General features: G+C 41.9%; 1 protein-coding gene across 1 annotated transcript in view; it reads left to right on the forward strand.

The window, feature by feature from the left end:
* The first annotated feature begins 1,543 nt into the window (after nt 1–1,543).
* The window catches only part of CDH2 (cadherin 2), a 247,245-nt gene continuing 228,916 nt past the window's right edge, over nt 1,544–19,872 (forward strand). Inside the window, exon 1 of the mRNA XM_043889237.1 lies at nt 1,544–2,002. Within this exon, the coding sequence (XP_043745172.1) occupies nt 1,943–2,002 (60 nt within the window). The 5' untranslated portion in view covers nt 1,544–1,942. The remainder of the gene's footprint in view (nt 2,003–19,872) is intronic.

A 19,872-nucleotide genomic window follows, 5' to 3' on the forward strand; every position in this document is an offset into this window, starting at 1 on the left:
TCACCAAAATCGACTGCTCCTCACCCCTCCCTCCATTCCACAAATGCCTGTGACCCAAACTTGTGAAGTCTCTCACTTTTTTTTTTTTTTTGTGATCCACTCCAAGTTTATACCTTACAAGGACGAAGCAAAAATCCTTTACTTGGTGCGAACTCAGAATCAGTCATTTTATCTCTTAGATAATCCTATTCTTCAGGGCAAGTTCTGGCTTTTAGCTCCTTTTCCCCCGCTTTCTTTTTCTTTCGTTCTATACTTTTTGTTGTTCTTGGCAGTGGTTTAGGGAGGGAAGTCAAAGTCCCTTAGACCACTTGCTAAAAATTGTGAACAGTGTCACGAACGAGTAGAAACAGAAAACGGGAGACTTCAAAGAAAATAACACGCACTCACAAACCCCCAGAGGGAAAAACAACATAACAAGCACACCTAAACTTCGCAGTTTCAGTACATCCGCAAAGAGGGGAGAAGTGCCGGGCCTCCGCCCTCCCGGCCCGCAGGTGGCTCGTGGCGAGCGCCGCAGACAATGGCCAGGATGCGCCCTGCCTGCGTCGCCAGTTTGCTGTGTCTGCCCCTGCCCAGAAAGGAGAAAAAAAAAAAAAAACAGTCTATCTCGAAAGAATAACAGGAGGAAAGAGAAGCGTGCGTTAGGCTTCGGAGGAATCATCCCCCCTCCAAAGCCTCTTCTCTATCCGATCCCCATCGCGGTCCAAAAATGAACCTGCCACCCAATCAAGTTCCTGCGCAAGTTCTTTTTCTTTCTCGCAGCCCCTCCACCTGCCGGGGCTGTGCTCCGCGTACCCCAGGCTTCCCTCCGGCGACCCCCCGCGGGCTGCAGCAAAAATGGGGCGCTTCGGCTGGGCGGGGGCGGGCGGCTGCCGCGGATCCGGCCGGCTACCGCTGCAGCTTGGTGGCCTCCGATTGGCCACGACGCGGGCGGGTAGGCTCAGCGGAGGAGGGAGGCGGGGGCGAGGGCGGCGGCGGCGGCGGCGGCTGGAGGCAATCCGAGCTGGGAGCGGGCAGCGCGCGGGGCGGGCGAGCGCGGGGACAGCGGCGGCGGCTCGCCCTGATCGCGCTCGCGGAGGCCGAGCGAGGCGCGCGGGCGGCGGCAGCGACGCGGGGGTGGGGCGGCGCGCGCGAGTGAGCGGCGCGGGCCGAGAACCGGCGCGCGGGCAGCGGGGGCGGCCGCGGCGGCAACTGCGCGGGACGGAGCCGCGGCGGGAGCGGCCGCGCCGGCCCCTGGCCTCATCCCCGCGCGGCCGAGGCCGGAGAACAGTCTCCAACTCTCCGGGGGGAGCGGCAAGGGGCGCCAAGAAGCGGACCTCCGCCCCCACGCAGCGGAGGCGCCGGGCGGCGGGACTGCTGCCCTTTGTGGGCGCAGCGCGCACGGCCCCGAGCGCCCTCCCCGCGGCGCTCTCGCCGGCGTCTTCGTCGTGCCCGGCGGCCCTAGAGAGGGGACCCGGAGGAAGCAAAACCCCGAGCCCGAAACCTCGCGTTGCGGAGCTCCTGGGGCGCTCCCGCCGCTCCGCTTGCACCTCCGCATCTTCCACCGGCCAAGGTCCCCGTCGCCTGCATCCCTCCTGGCTTCGCAGCGCTTGGGGCCGAAACAGAGCAGCCTGCGCTGCCACCGCGGCCACACACTCACACACGCACACACACGCACACACTCACACCCTCACGCGCACGCCCGCCTTCTCCCCCGCCCCCTCCCCAGCTCCTTGATCTCAGTCTGTTTTATTACTCGTGGTGCGAGTCCCGCGGACTCCGCGGCCCGCTATTTGTCATCAGCTCGCTCTCCATTGGCGGGGAGCGCGGAGCAGCGGAGAAGGGGGTGGGGAGGGGAGGGAAGGGAAGGGGGTGGAAACTGCCTGGAGCCGTCTCTCCGCGCCGCTGTTGGTGCTGCCGCTGCCGCCGCCTCCGGCTCCTCGCTCGGCCCCTCTCCGCCTCCATGTGCCGGATAGTGGGAGCGCCGCGGACCCTGCTGCCGCTGCTGGCGGCCCTGCTTCAGGTACGCGGCGGTCCCCGCGGGCCGGGCCGCGGGCGGGGTGGGGCGGGCGGCGCCGGGTCCCTTTGTTCCCCGCGCCGCTGCGGGGCCGGGCTGCGCACCCGGGAAGGGAGGTGCCGCACCGCGCGGCCGGGAGCTGCGCAGACACGAGGCAGGGGCCGGGCGCCGGAGCAGGGCGCCCGGGGCCAGCCGGTCTCCCGCGCCTCTCTTGGCGGGTGCCCAAAGGGGCTGATCACGGTCTCCCCACTGCCCCTGCGGGGGTCCAGCCAGCTCCCGGGGGGGTGTCTCTAGGCAGCAGAAGGGTGAGCTACGCTAGCACTCCGGTTTTGCAGTTTTCTATGCTTCTCACCCCTCGCGTAGCACTTTGCTCCAATTTTTTTGTTTATTTCTGCAGAGATGGGTCTCGAGTTTGCAGTCGGAATTCTCACTCTGGTATCTTAGTTACGGGACTTGCCTCCACCCCACCTCACCCTGGCACCCGCGCGGCTCCCGGCGCCCGAGGGCTCCAGTGTCCTATTGTCTTTATCCTAGCGTCGAATTGCTGCCTATTTCTGTTTTCCTGCCCTCGCAATTTTCTCTGTCGGTCCTACCTGAAAAGAAAACCACGCTCCCTTGCCCAGACGAGTCTACGCGGGCCCGCGCCTCCGCACCCAGACCCTGGCCCCGCACGCCCCTTATCCCGCCGGGCAGGGAGAAGTTCCGTTACTCGGCTATTTTTCCCCTTCCTCTGTCCGGCTGCCTCTACCCTGCGTGCGTCCTGGGGGCGCCTTGACCGGGAGCCTCCGCACTTTTCACTCCTTCGGGAGAGCGCCAGACAGCCTATCCCTGGGATCGGTACCGGGAGGCTCCTCAGCGGCGGGAAGCACCTGCTCCAGGCAGGTCTCAGCCTCCCTCCCCACTCCGCGCGGGTCCCCAGCCCGGCCGAGCGTCCAACTTTCCCGCGGCGGCCGGCCAGAGGATGCCCCGAGGCCCCTCCTAGCCCGCCAGCGGGGTCTGGCGAAGGGAAGCCGCGCGCCGCGGCCGAGACCCCCCGCGCTGGGCGGGGTCCGGCTGGGGGTCCCGCTTCTGCCGCCGCGGGCGGTGGGGGCCCGCGGTGGCTGCGGGAGAGCGGCGTGTCCGCCCTCACGGCCTGAAGGGGTCTCGGGGGCGGGGGGGGGGGGGAGTCCCCCCCCAGGGGGCCACCAGCGCACCGCCGGCGGCTGGGGGTGGCCGGCCGGCGACTGCTCCAAAAAGTGCGGGCGCGGTTCGGAAGTGCGGCGGCGCCCGGGGCGACCGGGGCAGGGACAGATGGTGCGGATCGCCCCCGTCCGTGGTCATCACGGGTCAGGGCCTGGCGCGCTCCGGCCACGGGCGCCGGGGGCTGGACCGGACTGGCGCCCGCGGTCTCGCGCGCTCCCTCCCGCCGCCCCCTAGAGGGGTGTGGGCCGCGCCGAGCCCTGTCCATGGTGCGCCCGTTCCGCGCTCGCCTCCCCCGGGTCGCGCTCGCCTACTCTCAGGCTCTCTCCCCGACACTGGCTCGCGGGCCGCCCTGGTCCCGCCGTCCCTTTCTCCTTTCTTGGGTTTCTCCTTTTGTTCTTTTCTCTCCTGCTGGTCTCTTTCTCTTTCCCCTTCCCCCATTCGCCAGTCCGCCCCCCTCGGCTCTCTGCAGACGCTGGGGTTTCAGAACTGTTCCACTGGACATTTTTGGCCTCTGCACTTTTGGGGAGTGGATGGAATTTCTTCTAACTTGGGGGAGGAGACCTGCCAGTCACTTGCTAACAAAAGTACCTCCTGTTATAAAACCGCCCTTTATTCTTGGAGCGCACACTCCTCCTTCTTTCACCTCCTGTCAGTTCATTTATTGTTTCTTCTTTTAAAAAGGGGTTTATTGAAGAGGTTAGGCTGAAGGGGAGGAAGGAAAAAAAGTGCTACTTCAAGTGTTTGAAGTGAAGGGGAAAACAAGATAAACTTAAGAATCATCCCAGACATAAGATTTAAAAAACAAATACGTCGTAAGTTAGAAAAATCTTTGTTTTAAAAAACATGTTGTTTTGGACATCATAGCGTGGTCTTACTTATTTATAGGCAATTTATAGTAAATCCTAAGAGTCCAGCTCTGGATGGTATGCTGACTAACTTTTTGATTTGAAAGTAAGTTTTAATTGAATACTGTGCAGTGAAGTTAGGATAGGAGGAGACGTTTCTTGGTCACTAATAACATGGGACTAATCTGTGTACCATGAAACAATCTCATTTCCTCTTTGAGTCATCTGCTTTGAAACCAGGTGTGGATTTTGTAGGCCATTTTCTTTCTTTTTTAAGCATAATATATATATATATATATATATAATTTGTAAACGTCAAATTGTGCACTTCCCTTTTCTGTTGTATGTTCTTTCTCAGTTTCTTACAGGCCAACCCGAGGTTGACTTTCAAAAACCTCGAAGAAAGGGGAGATTAAAACTTTGTCATCAAGTTATTTGGGTAATTCATGGGTATGAGTCAAGCAATAACACTGAGTGATTTACAAGGTCATTAGAAGTGGAAGCAGAGCAGTTCATGCATCATGAGTTTTAGGGTTAAATGTGCTGTGTGGATTGTACACACCAAGATTGGAAATGACTTTCTGCTCATGGTCTGCTTTACACACTGGAATAACAGATCTATCTGCAATGTGAAAATGGCCCCTCTGCACTCTGCAGTCATCTGCTTTTTAGAACTCTAGCTTTTCTTTTTAAGCTTCAAGCCAGACTAAGGAGTCAAAGAGTTTTAGAAAAAAGAATGAGTAAGTTATCAGTTTAGATACTGAGCTGCCTAATTTTTTCAGACCAGTTAAAGAAGAAGAAGTAAATATTCAAAAGGACTTTATGCCTTTAATTAACCGAAGTGTTCTTTGTTTTACTTGGAACACTTTTTTTTTTTTTCACTTTAAGAGAATCTTTACTAGTTGAGTTATTCTGTTACCTAGATTTACATAATTCTAGTCAATTTTGCATATTATGATATTCAGCTTTTAAGATTTTCTCTATTCTTGCTCATTTTAGCTTGAGGCATTAGCATTGTCCTCTAAAAAAGAAAAAAAGCAGAATTTGAGCATTAAACTTCACTGATCAAGGGATATCACAAAGTTATGACAAGCTTTCCTTTCATACAAGTGACTTTCAAATCCTTAAATAGATTTATCATCAGGGAAAAAAGATCAATTATACTTTTACTACCCATCCAGTCATGAATAGGTTAGAAGCCTGCTTTGTTTTTCTGGTTCTCATTTTAACTGCATAGCTCCATTATTCTATTTTAAATACACTTGAATGGGTTATGAAACATCCAAGACATCACCTTACGTTTCACAAATATTTTAGATTCTTAGTCTTATCACATAGATTTCTGCTTTCAATGCTGAATGAGGACCTATGAAAAAAGATGCACAAACCATATGTGATTTTCTCATATTAGGTATGGACTTTCATGGCATTAATTTCAATACATAAAATGTGGGGGGGAAAAAAGGCTTTGTTTTAGACTGGAAAATCTAGGATACCACAGTCATTTTAAAAATAAAACATATATGTATTCTCTATGTTTATTTGAATTTCAAGTTCCTTTGAAAGTAAGAATTAACTTAGCTGGTATTCACAGTTTCTTCTCCTTATGTGTATCTTTGCCCTTTTAAAAACTGGCATGTGGTCATTACTAACAGGTGGTGGTGGTGTTTAGTCGTTAAGCTGTGTCCAGCTCTTTTGCCACCCCATTAACTGTAGCCTGCCAGGCTCCTCTTGTCCATGGAGTTTTCCAGGCAAGAATACTGGAGTGGGTTGCCATTTCCTTCTCCAGGGGATCTTCCCGACCCAGGGATCGAACCCAGGTCTCCCGCATTGCAGGCAGATGTAGTGCACTGCAAATGCATTAAATGCAATTTGAAAAACAATTAGTGTGTCCTAAAATATTATAAGCATGTCTTAAAATGACATAAATATACACCCAAATTAAAATTACATATGATTTTTTAGGCCTTAATTGTAAGTTTAGAATTTTACTTGCAGAGTATAGTGTCATACTTTTATCAAAGTCTGCCCTGGTCTTCTAAAAGTTTGGACTGAGATTTTAAGGGGAAAGTCTTCTTAGATAGTTTGTATTTTTTACATGTAGAGATTCAATTCTATTTGAAACAGATTTTTGGTGACAGTGTGTTGCACCAAACTGTCCTTAACTTCCGTTTTCATTAAAAATCTTCAATTCTTAAATCTGTTGTGCCTCATTAAGCTTTAGGGTTATTAATCGGGAAATGTCAAGACTTAAACCAACAGTTAATCTTGCTTTAAAATGCCTTTTAAAGAAATCTTAAGTAACTCGAATCCTCATCCTGTTTTCAAAGGGGTAGTCTCAAGTTAGAAGAGTGATTTTAAAGAAAAATCAGCTGTTATTTAAGAAATGTAGTGTTTGTATCTACTTTCTATGGCTTAGCTTAAGTTAACATTCGAATTTGCTCTTTTGGCTCAAATACAAGAATTAATCAAGTTTAAGCACTGCACAGACTTGTGGTGAATTTTATCCATCCGATAGGATAGATTTGGAATTTAGATTTTGTTATTTGAGTAATTATTTCACATCTGCCATGAGTACACCTTCTAGAATCTGTTTTCGAGTTGGGTTTAGAACTGTAAGTTGAAACATAATTTGTACCAACAAATCATTATGCCTCCCATTTCTGTTTGTTTTCTTCTACAAACTTACTTTTGTTTGAATTTTTCAGTTAATTTGAGCGGATGCTAGTCTTTGTGTATTTAACTAAATGTAGATAAGTTTTAAATTAAACAAACCTATTCATGCCAGGGAGGAGGAAGATACAGATAAATATTGTAGTAAAAGCTACATCTTCCACACATATAAAGTGATGAGTTTAAAGCAGGCAGAAGGCGAATTCAGGACCTAAATGGGACCTTTTCAAAAATTTGAACTTAAAGATTATGATTTTGTTACAATCCAGTTTTTAAGCTCTATTTTCGGTTGTGCGTGAATAGAGCTCAGTTCTTCCTTGTTACTCTCTTTAGGACCCAGTGCACTTCTTGTCTGAGCTTCCAACTGTATTTTACAGCACCCAGGCTCTTGGGTTGCATGTATATACACACAGTGTACATGTTGAGAACTGCTATCCACGTACATGTCCCCTGCAACATTTACCACAGTTTGGCATGAACTATCAACTGATAGTTAATTGATAACTGTGTGTGTGTGTCATCCAAGGTGATTTGGGCACCGAGAGTAAATAATACCTTTGTTCTGGGCAAGTGAACTGCCCTGACTTAGTGTCAAGGGCAAGAGCAAGGGTCAAGGGCAGGAAGCCTGAGGTTCTAATCTGGTCCAGATGTAGTTTAGTCTCTTAAACTCTGCTGACCTCATTTTCCTCAATAATAAAACCATAGGCCTGCTTGGATTAGCTGATCTCTAAGGGACTGTCTGGTTCTGTGACTCTTGGGGCTGCTTAAAATATCCCAAAATGATTCCTTTTCAAAGACTTTGGAATGACTTTAATTTTTAACCTGAAATGCAGGGATTTTCAGGTACTCAGAGGACTGAGTATGATTTTTGAGGACTGTTGACAATAGTTTATTATATGTGATAATGTATCATTCAGCACTCAGAATATAGCCCTTTTGGATGACCCTAGAGATTATCATATTAAGTGAAGTAAGTCAGAGAAAAATGTCATATGATACCTCTTATATGTGGAATCTAACAAAATAATACAAATGAACTTATTTACACAGCAGAAATAGACGCACATCGAAAGTACACTTACAGTTGTGAAAGGGGAAAGGGGTGAGGGATAAATTAGGAGTTTGGGATTAAGAGAGAACACACTACTATATATAAAACAGATAAACAACAAGGACCTATTAGTAGACCTATCTCTACTGATGGACTTCCCTATATAGCACAGGGAACTATATTCAATATCTTATAATAAGAATCTGAAAAAGAACATGTGTACCTATATGTACATATGTTTAACTGAATCACTTTGCTATACAGCTAAAACTTAACACTTCGTAAATTTAAAAAAAAAATACTATTTTAAAAAAGAATATGATGCCTTGACCTAGCAAGTTCTTCTGTAATCATTTTTACAGATATGTTTGTATTCATGATATATATGTGATATTTACAAATATAGGTATATGCATTGAGGCACTGTTTATAATTGCAAAAGATCAGATTAGATGACCTCTGAAAGTCCATCAGTAGAGACTGATTTAATAAATTATGGAGTAATATGCAGTCAGATTTGAGATCCTCTGGTTCCAGTCAAGAAAATTATTGTTAAGCGGCCTAATGTTTTTGGCATACTCAGGTACTTAGGAAAGCTTCAGGTTAGGACCACCGAAATAATCAGTGGGATTCCAGGGCCTCTGAATGAAGAAGAGTTGGATGTAGACTACAGATAGAAGCTATCGCTGAATAGAAAATTAAGCAGAGTAGAAATAAGATGAAGATGACCTTCGAGAACATCCTAAAGTTGAGTTGAGAACAGCCTGTAGTAGGTTGAGCTTATAAGTAAATTCAAGAAAGATTGGCTAAGTATAATGTGTAATTATGTAATAGTTTCCATGTTGTATCATGAAGTGACCACACTATGCTGAGTTAACCACCTGAGAGATTATACTAGCTGGTTAACCCATTATGATATTTCTTCCATTCTCTTGACTGAATATTTAATTTTTCATCTGTTCTAATAGTGAAAAAGTCATCTAAAGTAGACTTTACCTAGGACCTAGAACTTGAGATTCAGAAAAACATTTAGTGTTAGAGTCGGATGTTTTGGTCTACACTCTTGAGTAAGGAAGCTATTGAACTTGGGTTTTTCCCAAGTAGCATTGGGAGAATTAGTGGGGTTTTAAAACAGCTTGAATCATTTAAAAGGAGGTGCTATTATAAATACAATATGGCATTCATAATCAAGTGACTTGGAGAACTGTTTGATCCATGATCCATTCTTAGATTTTCTTTTACAAAATATACCCGCCTATGCTAAAAATAATAGGCAGTAATAGTGCACTTCTATACTACTATATATTATAATTTTAGTTTTGTTTTTATGTTAATTTAAAAAATTAACTTGACCATAGCATGTTTATGTATAATCATATATTTTTATGGTTGTAGTTTTAATATTTGCTTTTGTGTTTTTTAAAAAATTACACTTGATCATCATCATTTAAAACTTTTATATGGAGTTTCCATACTACCATGCTAATAGATAATTTAATGTTTTGTTGGATTAAAGAATTAGTAAAAAAGAAAAAAAAGAAAAAATTAAAGGATCATAGTTTGGAATCTTTGTTCCAGAAATTATTGGAACTGAAAATGTGAAATGACTCTTCTTTCCTTATTATTAAAATAAGTTTTGAATTTATTCAATGTTCTTCTGTTGCTTTAGTGTTGAAATTTGTAAAAGTTTGGAAAAGGGAAATCTGAATTGTAGGGACAGGAAATAGTTTAATGGTTGTCTGGGGCTGGACATTGAGACAAGAGATTGGTTACAAAGGGGCAGGAGGTAATTTGGGGGGGGTGACAGAAGTGTTCTAGATTTTGATGGTGGTGGTTTGATGAATGTATACGTTTTGAAACTTTTTGAACTGTACTCTTAAAATGGGTGCATTTTTATTGTATGTAAATTATACCACAGTAAAATTGGTTAAAAAATAAATGATGATTCACACATTAAAAAAAAAAAGTATCTAAATTCATATTATTACTTCCAGTAAGGATTCTAAGAAATGCCTTTTCAGTGTTTTATTTTTTTTCCCCAATATTCAATTTTAAGACTTTTAACAGTTTATTTTTAGTAATAATCAGTAGGTCATTCATATAACTCAAAAGAGCACATACACCAAATAAAACTATTTGAAACTTCAGATAATTTGCCGCCATCTCGTCAAATCTTTTTTTTTTTCAAAGCAATGTCTGGTATAATAATACTAAACCTTAAAAAAATAATAATACTAACCTTAAAGATGAAATATTTTTAATTTCAGGGAAGAAACTAATAAATTACCTTAGTTAATTATTTCCATAACCTTGTGACATAGGTGGTTTTATTCCCATTTTATAGAGATGATGAAAGAGAAAGTCAGACAGTCTGAGTATTTATTGTGAGAACCCTGAGTGGAATGATATCTCTTTGTAGCAGAGTTAAACCTGTCTACAAAGCCCATGGTTTTCTCCTTCCACCGGGCTGGGATGCTATTAATCTGATATTCAGGGAACAAATACCACAGTAGAAGGAAATTTCAGTTCCTCACTACTGAGTTTATAAGATTTTTGCAAAGTAGTTAACTTTTGAGTTTCATTCTTTAATTTTGACCTTAAATATTTTGATTTATTTTGACATCTGAAACCAAAATTTAATACTTGGTTAGGATTTTCATTATATATATACTTCTTTTTTTTCCTTAGAGAAAGAATAAAAAATAATCCCAGGTAAATGATTCCTAAATAGTTTCATGATGTTCTTCAAATTGTCTTGATCAACAAATAATGTGTTGATAAGTACTCAAAAAATAATTTTTGAATGAATTTTGGAATTTAAAATGCTTTGTAAGAGCCACAAAAACCTCACTCAGCCCACATTTTTTGTTGTCTGGGGTTTTTTTGTGTGCGTTGTTTTTTTTTGAAACTGTGTCTGTTCAGTGTTCTTTTCTTTATAAAAGTACATTCAAGAGATTCAATCATTAAGTATTAAAATATTTTAATGTTTCATGGCAGGTTTTCCATGTTTGAATAGTTTGAATTACCTTTTCTCCCATAAATGAAATTAGTTGGCATCTTTTAAAAATATAGATACCCACACCTACAACAAGTTTATGGGATTGTTTTGTGGGGTTACTGAGTACACACTGATTTGTTTGCTGCCCAGAAAGCCTGGAGCTGTTTTTTTTTTTTTTTTTTTGTAACTTGACCTATTGTTGTTGGGTGGATACACTTGGCTTGACTGTAATTGCAAACTAAATGTCTCTTAGTTGGGTCGGAGAGCTGTTAAAGCAAAACTCTGAAATAAATGACTTAGAAAAAACATTAAATTTATTAAGTTTGAAGAATATGATTTAATCCCTCTGTTTAACACAAATGTTTAATAAACCAGAGGCTGTGACCACTTAATTTTTTTTTTTCTTTCCTTGTCTTAACTGGTTAACACAACAGGTCAAAGTCTGCAGTTCATCCTTTATGGCTTTCCGGTTCAGGAAGTAAAGGAAAGTGTTTTGTGCAACCAAAATATTAGGCTTTCACGGCTCCTTTGGTACCAACAAGAGCATCTCCAAGATTAGGTTCTCATGTCTTCTCATATTTCAGGGAATTCAGAATTTAAATTTCACACACTCACACTCAACCTTCGTGGAAATAACAGATGTATATGGGACCATGCTGAGTGTTCATTAATTGATTACAGTTTTGAATCAGTGCTCAGTCAAGACACAGCATTTCCAGCATCCCAGGGACACCCTCTTCAATTTTAACCATCCCTTCAGTGGCAACTATATGTTGTTGTCCAGTCACTGAGTTGTGTCTGACTCTTTGTGACCCCATGGACTGCAGCACACCAGGCTTCCCTGTCCTTCACTATCTCCCAGAGTTTGCACAAATTCATGTCCATAGAGCCAGTGATGCCATCCAACTTGACTTCTAATAGCAGAGATCAGCTTAGCTTATTCCCATACTTTATGAAGTCATCCACTATATACTGTTTTGTACTTTTCACCCAATTTGTAGAATTGTCTGTGTATGTGTGTCATGTCTTTTTTAATAGCCACAAGGTTAGGAAAGGCTTCTGGGTGCTATGGAAGTATCTGGGAGGTTGAGGAAGGTGAAAACTGATTTAAAAACAACAATAAAACAGGCCATTTCATTGCAACTAAAGGTCACTTGAGTTTATAGTGTTTGTGGTGTCAAACCATGAAAAAACTTTTGTGGATTTTCCTATCTAGATATCTTCTCCTGTAGTTCTGGTAAATTGGCAATGCTGCTTCAGCCAAAAGCTGAAGACCTTTGGAATTTAGTAATTACACCTTTTCTTGCCCTTCCCTTTTTATCATAAGGAAGGTCTAGAGAAACACTCAGTATCTTTTTGACTTGAAGTCTTCATGCAGAAGGTTTGGGTGTTAAGATTAATCTTTGCAGCAATGCTTCTTAATACTCTGAGCTTCCTAGTGACCCACTTCTCAAGGAGGCCCTACCCAGATTTATTTTTACATAAAAAAGCATCACTACGAACAAAGCTACTGGAGGTGATGGAATTCCAGTTGAGCTATTTCAAATCCTAAAAGATGATGCTGTGAAAGTGCTGCACTCAATATATGCCAGCAAATGTGGAAAACTCAGCAGTGGCCACAGGACTGGAAAAGGTCAGTTTTCATTCCAATCCCTAAGAAAGGCAATGCCAAAGAATGCTCAAACTACTGCACAATTGTACTCATCTCCCATGCTAGTAAAGTAATGCTCAAAATTCTCCAAGCCAGGCTTCAGCAATATGTGAACCGTGAACTTCCAGATGTTCAAGCTGGTTTTAGAAAAGGCAGAGGAACCAGAGATCAAATTGCCAACATCCACTGGATCATCGAAAAAGCAAGAGAGTTCCAGAAAAACATCTATTTCTGCTTTATTGGCTATGCCAAAGCCTTTGACTGTGTGGATCACAATAAACTGTGGAAAATTCTGAAAGAGATGGGAATACCAGACCACCTGACCTGCCTCTTGAGAAAGCTATATGCAGGTCAGGAAGCAACAGTTAGAACTGGACATGGAACAGCAGACTGGTTCCAAATAGGAAAAGGAGTAGGTCAAGGCTGTATATTGTCACCCTGCTTATTTAACTTATATGCAGAGTACATCATGAGAAACGCTGGGCTGGGCTGGAAGAAGCACAAGCTGGAGTCAAGATTGCCGGGAGAAATATCAATAACCTCAGATATGCAGATGACACCACCCTTATGGCAGAAAGTGAAGAGGAACTAAAAAGCCTCTTGATGAAAGTGAAAGAGCAGAGTGAAAAAGTTGCCTTAAAGCTCAACATTCAGAAAACTAAGATCATGGCATCTGGTCCCATCACTTCATGGAAAATAGATGGGGAAACAGTGGAAACAGCGTCAGACTTTATTTTTTGGGGCTCCAAAATCACTGAAGATGGTGATTGCAGCCATGAAATTAAAAGACGCTTACTCCTTGTAAGGAAAATTATGACCAACCTAGATAGTATATTAAAAAGCAGAGACATTACTTTGCCAACAAAGGTCCATCTAGTCAAGGCTGTGGTTTTTCCAGTGTTTGTGTATGGATGTGAGAGTTGGACTATGAAGAAAGCTGAGCGCCCAAGAATTGATGCTTTTGAGCTGTGGTGTTGGAGAAGACTCTTGAGAGTCCCTTGGACTGCAAGGAGATCCAACCAGTCCATCCTAAAGGAGATCAGTCCTGAATATTCATTGGAAGGACTGATGCTGAAGCTGAAACTCCAAAACTTTGGCCACCTCATGCGAAGAATTGACTCATTTGAAAAGACTCATGTTGGGAGGGATTGGGGGCAGGAGGAGAAGGGGAAGACAGAGGATGAGATGGTTGAATGGCATCACCGACTTAATGGACATGAGTTTGAGTAAACTCTGGGAGTTGGTGATGGACAGGGAGGCCTGATGTGCTGCGATTCATGGGGTCACAAAGAGTCGGACACGACTGAGCGACTGAACTGAACTGAAAAAAGTTTCAATTGGGGGTTACAATACCACAAACTGGTAGTTTTCCAGAAGGTTGGTGCATCTTTGGGTATAGTTGATCCTCTTCTGTTTTTGCGTAGCCTTTTTCAAGATCTGAGAGGTTGCCATGAAGGATACAGAGCTCCAGACTTGTCCCAAGTTCCTTCTTCCTGGAGACCTTTCCTCTCTGTGTATAATACTTGTTGAGTAGACCTAGAATCTAGGTGGAGGAGTCCACACATAAGGATGAGGACTAAAGGATCCACATCCAGAAGTAATGGCCCAGCAGGGTTTGTTTGCTTCAAGGCAGCTCTGATTTATTTATGTTTGTACACGAGTGGACTTTGCGCTTCCCAGGTGACACAGTGGTAAAGAATCCTCCTGCCAATACTGGAGATGCAAGAGATGCAGATTGGATCTCTGAGTCAGGAAGATTCTCTGGAGAAGGAAACGGTGACCCACTCCAGTATTCTTGCCTCAGAAATCCCACAGACCAGAGGAGCCTGGTGGGTTACAGTCCATTGGATTGCAGAGTTGGACACAACTGAGCGACCAAGGACACACACGCACACACATACACATATATGAGTGTGTGTTTATTTTTCCATGTTTAAAAAGATTGTACCCTTTGTATGACTTTAGCTTATTGATACCTCTTTGGTATTTCACTTGTGTTTAACCCTTGCACACAATTTTCTACCATAAAAGCAGTTGTATACATATAGTGTTTATGGTTTCAGCATTAAATTTTATTTACAGTTCTTTTTTGTTTGATGGATAGCTAAGAACATTTGGGGAGACTAGCATAGCCATTAATTTAATTTTCCACTCGATTCATAGCTGACTACCTTGTAAGTGAAACTGAATTAAATCTATGATTTGGTTTATGGTCTTCCCCTTTATTAGAGGCTGTCTTGATGGAATTTTGTTTAAAAGGGAGATAGTGGTATATTTGAATGTAGACAACAATGGATTATGTATGGATGGCATATAACATTTTATGGCCTAGAGTAAAAGAATTTTGGAAAACAGTGAGATTACTTTCTCTAGTGTTTTTGTGTATGTAATGGATTTGTCAAGAATTGTTCAGTTTCTGGTATCTTATTTACTGGTTCTTCATAATTAAAATATGTTGGTGGCACAGTGATAAAGGATGCACATGCCAGTGCAGGAGAACCTGGTTTGATCCCTGGGTCAAGAAGATCCTCTGGACGAGAAAAGGGCAACCCACTCCAGTATTCTTGGCTGGAGAATCCCCATGGACAGAGGAGCATGATAGGGTACAGTCCATAGGGTTGGAGACTTGGACATGACTGAGCAACTGACCACACATACCATGTATATGCTATGTATATATTAGTACAAGTTACATGTAATATGTATTATATATTATATGATGATGTATTATATAGTAAATCATGTATATAATAAGTCATATACATAATATATACTAATGTATTATTATTCATATATATATATGATACATATATAATATATATATATTGTGTGTGTGTGTTTCTGGAATATTACTCTGGTGGTTGTGTCAAGATAGAAATTGAGCCAGTCCACCTACAAACACAGTCTTCTCAATCCTCGTCCTGTATCAAATTGTACTTACCACTTTATGTTGTTTTTTTTTTTTTGCACCACCTGGGAAGCCCCCCTTGGTACAATAAATGGCAATAAATACTTAATCAATGAATGAAATAATGAGGATGTCAGGAGGTGCTGGCTAGACTGCCCCCAACACCTTCATGGGGTGGTGTGGCAGGTGTGATCTTTTTTTTTTTTAAATTTATTTATTTTTATTAGTTGGAGGCTAATTACTTTACAATATTAAAGTGCTTTTTGTCATACATTGACATGAATCAGCCATGGATTTACATGTATTCCCCATCCCGATCCCCCCTCCTACCTCCCTCTCTACCCGATCCCTCTGGGTCTTCCCAGTGCACCAGGCCCGAGCACTTGTCTCATGCATCCAACCTGGGCTGGTGATCTGTTTCACCATAGATAATATACATGTTTCGATGCTGTTCTCTTGAAACATCCCACCCTCGCCTTCTCCCACAGAGTCCAAAAGTCTGTTCTGTACATCTGTGTCTGTTTTTCTGTTTTGCATGTAAAGTTATCGTTACCATCTTTCTAAATTCCATATATATGTGTTAGTATACTGTAATGGTCTTTATCTTTCTGGCTTACTTCACTCTGTATAATGGGCTCCAGTTTCATCCATCTCATTAGGACTGGTTCAAATGAATTCTTTTTAATGGCTGAGTAATATTCCATGGTATATATGTACCACAGCTTCCTTATCCATTTGTCTGCTGATGGGCATCTAGGTTGCTTCCATGTCTTGGCAATTATAAAGAGTGCTGCGATGAACATTAGGGTGCATGTGTCTCTTTCAGATCTGGTTTCCTTGGTGTGTATGCCCAGGAGTGGTATTGCTGGGTCATACGGCAGTTCTATTTCCAGTTTTTTAAGGAATCTCCACACTATTCTCCATAGCGGTTGTACTAGTTTGCATTCCCACCAACAGTGTAGGAGGGTTCCCTTTTCTCCACACCCTCTCCAGCATTTATTGCTTGTAGACTTTTGGATAGCAGCCATCCTGACTGGCGTGTCATGGTACCTCATTGTGGTTTTGATTTGCATTTCTCTGATAATGAGTGATGTTGAGCATCTTTTCATGTGTTTGTTAGCCATCTGTATGTCTTCTTTGGAGAAATGTCTGTTTAGTTCTTTGGCCCATTTTTTGATTGGGTCATTTATTTTTCTGGAATTGAGCTTCAGGAGTTGCTTGTATATTTTTGAGATTAATCTTTTGTCTGTTGCTTTGCTTGTTATTATTTTCTCCCAATCTGAGGGCTGTCTTTTCACCTTGCTTATCGTTTCCTTTGTAGTGCAAAAGCTTTTAAGTTTCATTAGGTCCCATTTATTTACTTTTGCTTTTATTTCCAATATTCTGGGAGGTGGGTCATAGAGGATCCTGCTGTGATTTATGTCGGAGAGTGTTTTGCCTATGTTCTCCTCTAGGAGTTTTATAGTTTCTGGTCTTACATTTAGATCTTTAATCCATTTTGAGTTTATTTTTGTGTATGGTGTTAGAAAGTGTTCTGGTTTCATTCTTTTACAAGTGGTTGACCAGTTTTCCCAGCACCACTTGTTAAAGAGGTTGTCTTTTTTCCATTGTATATCCTTGCCTCCTTTGTCAAAGATAAGGTGTCCATAGGTTCATGGATTTATCTCTGGACTTTCTATTCTGTTCCATTGATCTATATTTCTGTCTTTGTGCCAGCACCATACTGTCTTGATGACTGTGGCTTTGTAGTAGAGCCTGAAGTCAGGCAGGTTGATTCCTCCAGTTCCATTCTTCTTTCTCAAGATTACTTTGGCTATTCGAGATTTCTTGTATTTCCATACAAATTGTGAAATTATTTGTTCTAGTTCTGTGAAAAATACTGTTGGAAGCTTGATAGGGATTGCATTGAATCTATAGATTGCTTTGGGTAGTATAGTCATTTTGACAATATTTATTCTTCCTATCCATGAACACAGTATGTTTCTCCATCTGTTTGTGTCCTCTTTGATTTCTTTCATCAGTGTTTTATGGTTTTCTATGTGTAGGTCTTTTGTTTCTTTAGGTAGATATAACCTAAGTATTTTATTCTTTTTGTTGCAATGGTGAATGGTATTGTTTCCTTAATTTCTCTTTATGTTTCCTCATTGTTAGTGTATAGGAATGCAAGGGATTTCTGTGTGTTAATTTTATATCCTGCAACTTTACTATATTCATTGATTAGCTCTAGTAATTTTCTGGAAGAGTCTTTAGGGTTTTCTATGTAGAGGATCATGTCATCTGCAAACAGCGAGAGTTTCACTTTTTCTTTTCCTATCTGGATTCCTTTTACTTCTTTTTCTGCTCTGATTGCTGTGGCCAAAACTTCCAAAACTATGCTGAATAGTAGTGGTGAGAGTAGGCACCCTTGTCTTATTCCTGATTTTAGGGGAAATGCTTTCAATTTTTCACCATTGAGGGTAATGCTTGCTGTGGGTTTGTCATATATAGCTTTTATTATGTTGAGGTATGTTCCTTCTATTCCTGCTTTCTGGAGAGTTTTTTTTTTATCATAAATGGATGTTGAATTTTGTCAAAGGCTTTTTCTGCATCTATTGAGATAATCATATGGTTTTTATCTTTCAATTTGTTAATGTGGTGTATTACATTGATTGATTTGCGGATATTAAAGAATCCTTGCATTCCTGGGATAAAGCCCACTTGGTCATGGTGTATGATTTTTTTTAATATGTTGTTGGATTCTGTTTGCTAGAATTTTGTTAAGGATTTTTGCATCTATGCTCATCAGTGATATTGGCCTGTAGTTTTCTTTTTTTTGTGGCATCTTTGTCAGGTTTTGGAATTAGGGTGATGGTGGCCTCATAGAATGAGTTTGGAAGTTTACCTTCTGCAATTTTCTGGAAGAGTTTGAGTAAGATAGGTGTCAGCTCTTCTCTTAATTTTTGGTAGAATTCAGCTGTGAAGCCATCTGGTCCTGGGCTTTTGTTTCCTGGAAGATTTCTGATTACAGTTTCGATTTCCTTGCTTGTGATGGGTCTGTTAAGATCTTCTGTTTCTTTCTGGTTCCGTTTTGGCAAGTTATACTTTTCTATGAATTTGTCCATTTCTTCCAAGTTGTTCATTTTATTGGCATAGAGCTGCTGGTAGTAGTCTCTTATGATCCTTTGTATTTCAGTGTTGTCTGTTGTGATCGCTCCATTTTCATTTCTAATTTTGTTAATTTGGTTCTTCTCCCTTTGTTTCTTAATGAGTCTTGCTAATGGTTTGTCAATTTTGTTTATTTTTTCAAAAAACCAGCTTTTAGCTTTGTTGATTTTTGCTATGGTCTCTTTAGTTTCTTTTGCATTTATTTCTGCCCTAATTTTTAAGATTTCTTTCCTTCTACTAACCCTGGGGTTCTTCATTTCTTCCTTCTCTAGTTGCTTTAGGTGTAGAGTTAGGTTATTTATTTGACTTTTTTCTTGTTTCTTGAGGTAAGCCTGTAATGCTATGAACCTTCCCCTTAGCACTGCTTTTACAGTGTCCCATAGGTTTTGGGTTGTTGTGTTTTCATTTTCATTCATTTCTATGCATATTTTGATTTCTTTTTTGATTTCTTCTATGATTTGTTGGTTATTAAGAAGCGTGTTATTTAGCCTCCATATGTTTGAATTTTTAACAATTTTTTTCCTGTAATTAAGATCTAATCTTACTGCACTGTGGTCAGAAAAGATGACTGGAATGATTTCAGTTTTTTTGAATTTACCAAGACTAGATTTATGGCCCAGTATGTGATCTATTCTGGAGAAGGTTCCGTGTGCACTTGAGAAAAAGGTGAAGTTGATTGTTTTGGGGTGAAATGTCCTATAGATATCAGTTAGGTCTAGCTAGTCCATTGTGTCATTTAAAGTTTGTGTTTCCTTGTTAATTTTCGGTTTAGTTGATCTATCCATAGTTGTGAGTGGGGTATTAAAGTCTCCCACTATTTTTGTGTTACTATTAATGTCCTCTTTCATACTCGTTAGCGTTTGCCGTACATATTGTGGTGCTCCTATGTTGGGTGCATATATATTTATAATTGTTATATCTTCTTCTTGGATTGATCCAAGAAGGATCAATTATGTAGTCCTTCTTTGTCTCTTTTCACAGCCTTTATTTGAAAGTCTATTTTATCTGATATGAGTATTGCGACTCCTGCTTTCTTTTGGTCTCTGTTTGTGTGAAATATTTTTTTCCAGCCCTTCACTTTTAGTCTGTATGTGTCCCTTGTTTTGAGGTGGGTCTCTTGTAGACAGCATATATAGGGGTCTTGTTTTTGTATCCATTCAGCCAGTCTTTGTCTTTTGGTTGGGGCATTCAGCCCATTTACATTTAAGGTAATTATTGATAGGTATGGTCCCGTTGCCATTTTCTTTGTTGTTTTGGGTTCATGTTTATACAACCTTTCTGTGTTTCCTGTCTAGAGAAGATCCTTTAGCATTTGTTGAAGAGCTGGTTTGGTGGTGCTGAATTCTCTCAGCTTTTGCTTCTCTGTAAAGCTTTTGAATTCTCCTTCATATCTGAATGAGATCCTTGCTGGATACAGTAATCTA

Source organism: Cervus elaphus, chromosome 27, assembly GCF_910594005.1.
Source record: "Cervus elaphus chromosome 27, mCerEla1.1, whole genome shotgun sequence".
NCBI lineage: Eukaryota > Metazoa > Chordata > Mammalia > Artiodactyla > Cervidae > Cervus > Cervus elaphus.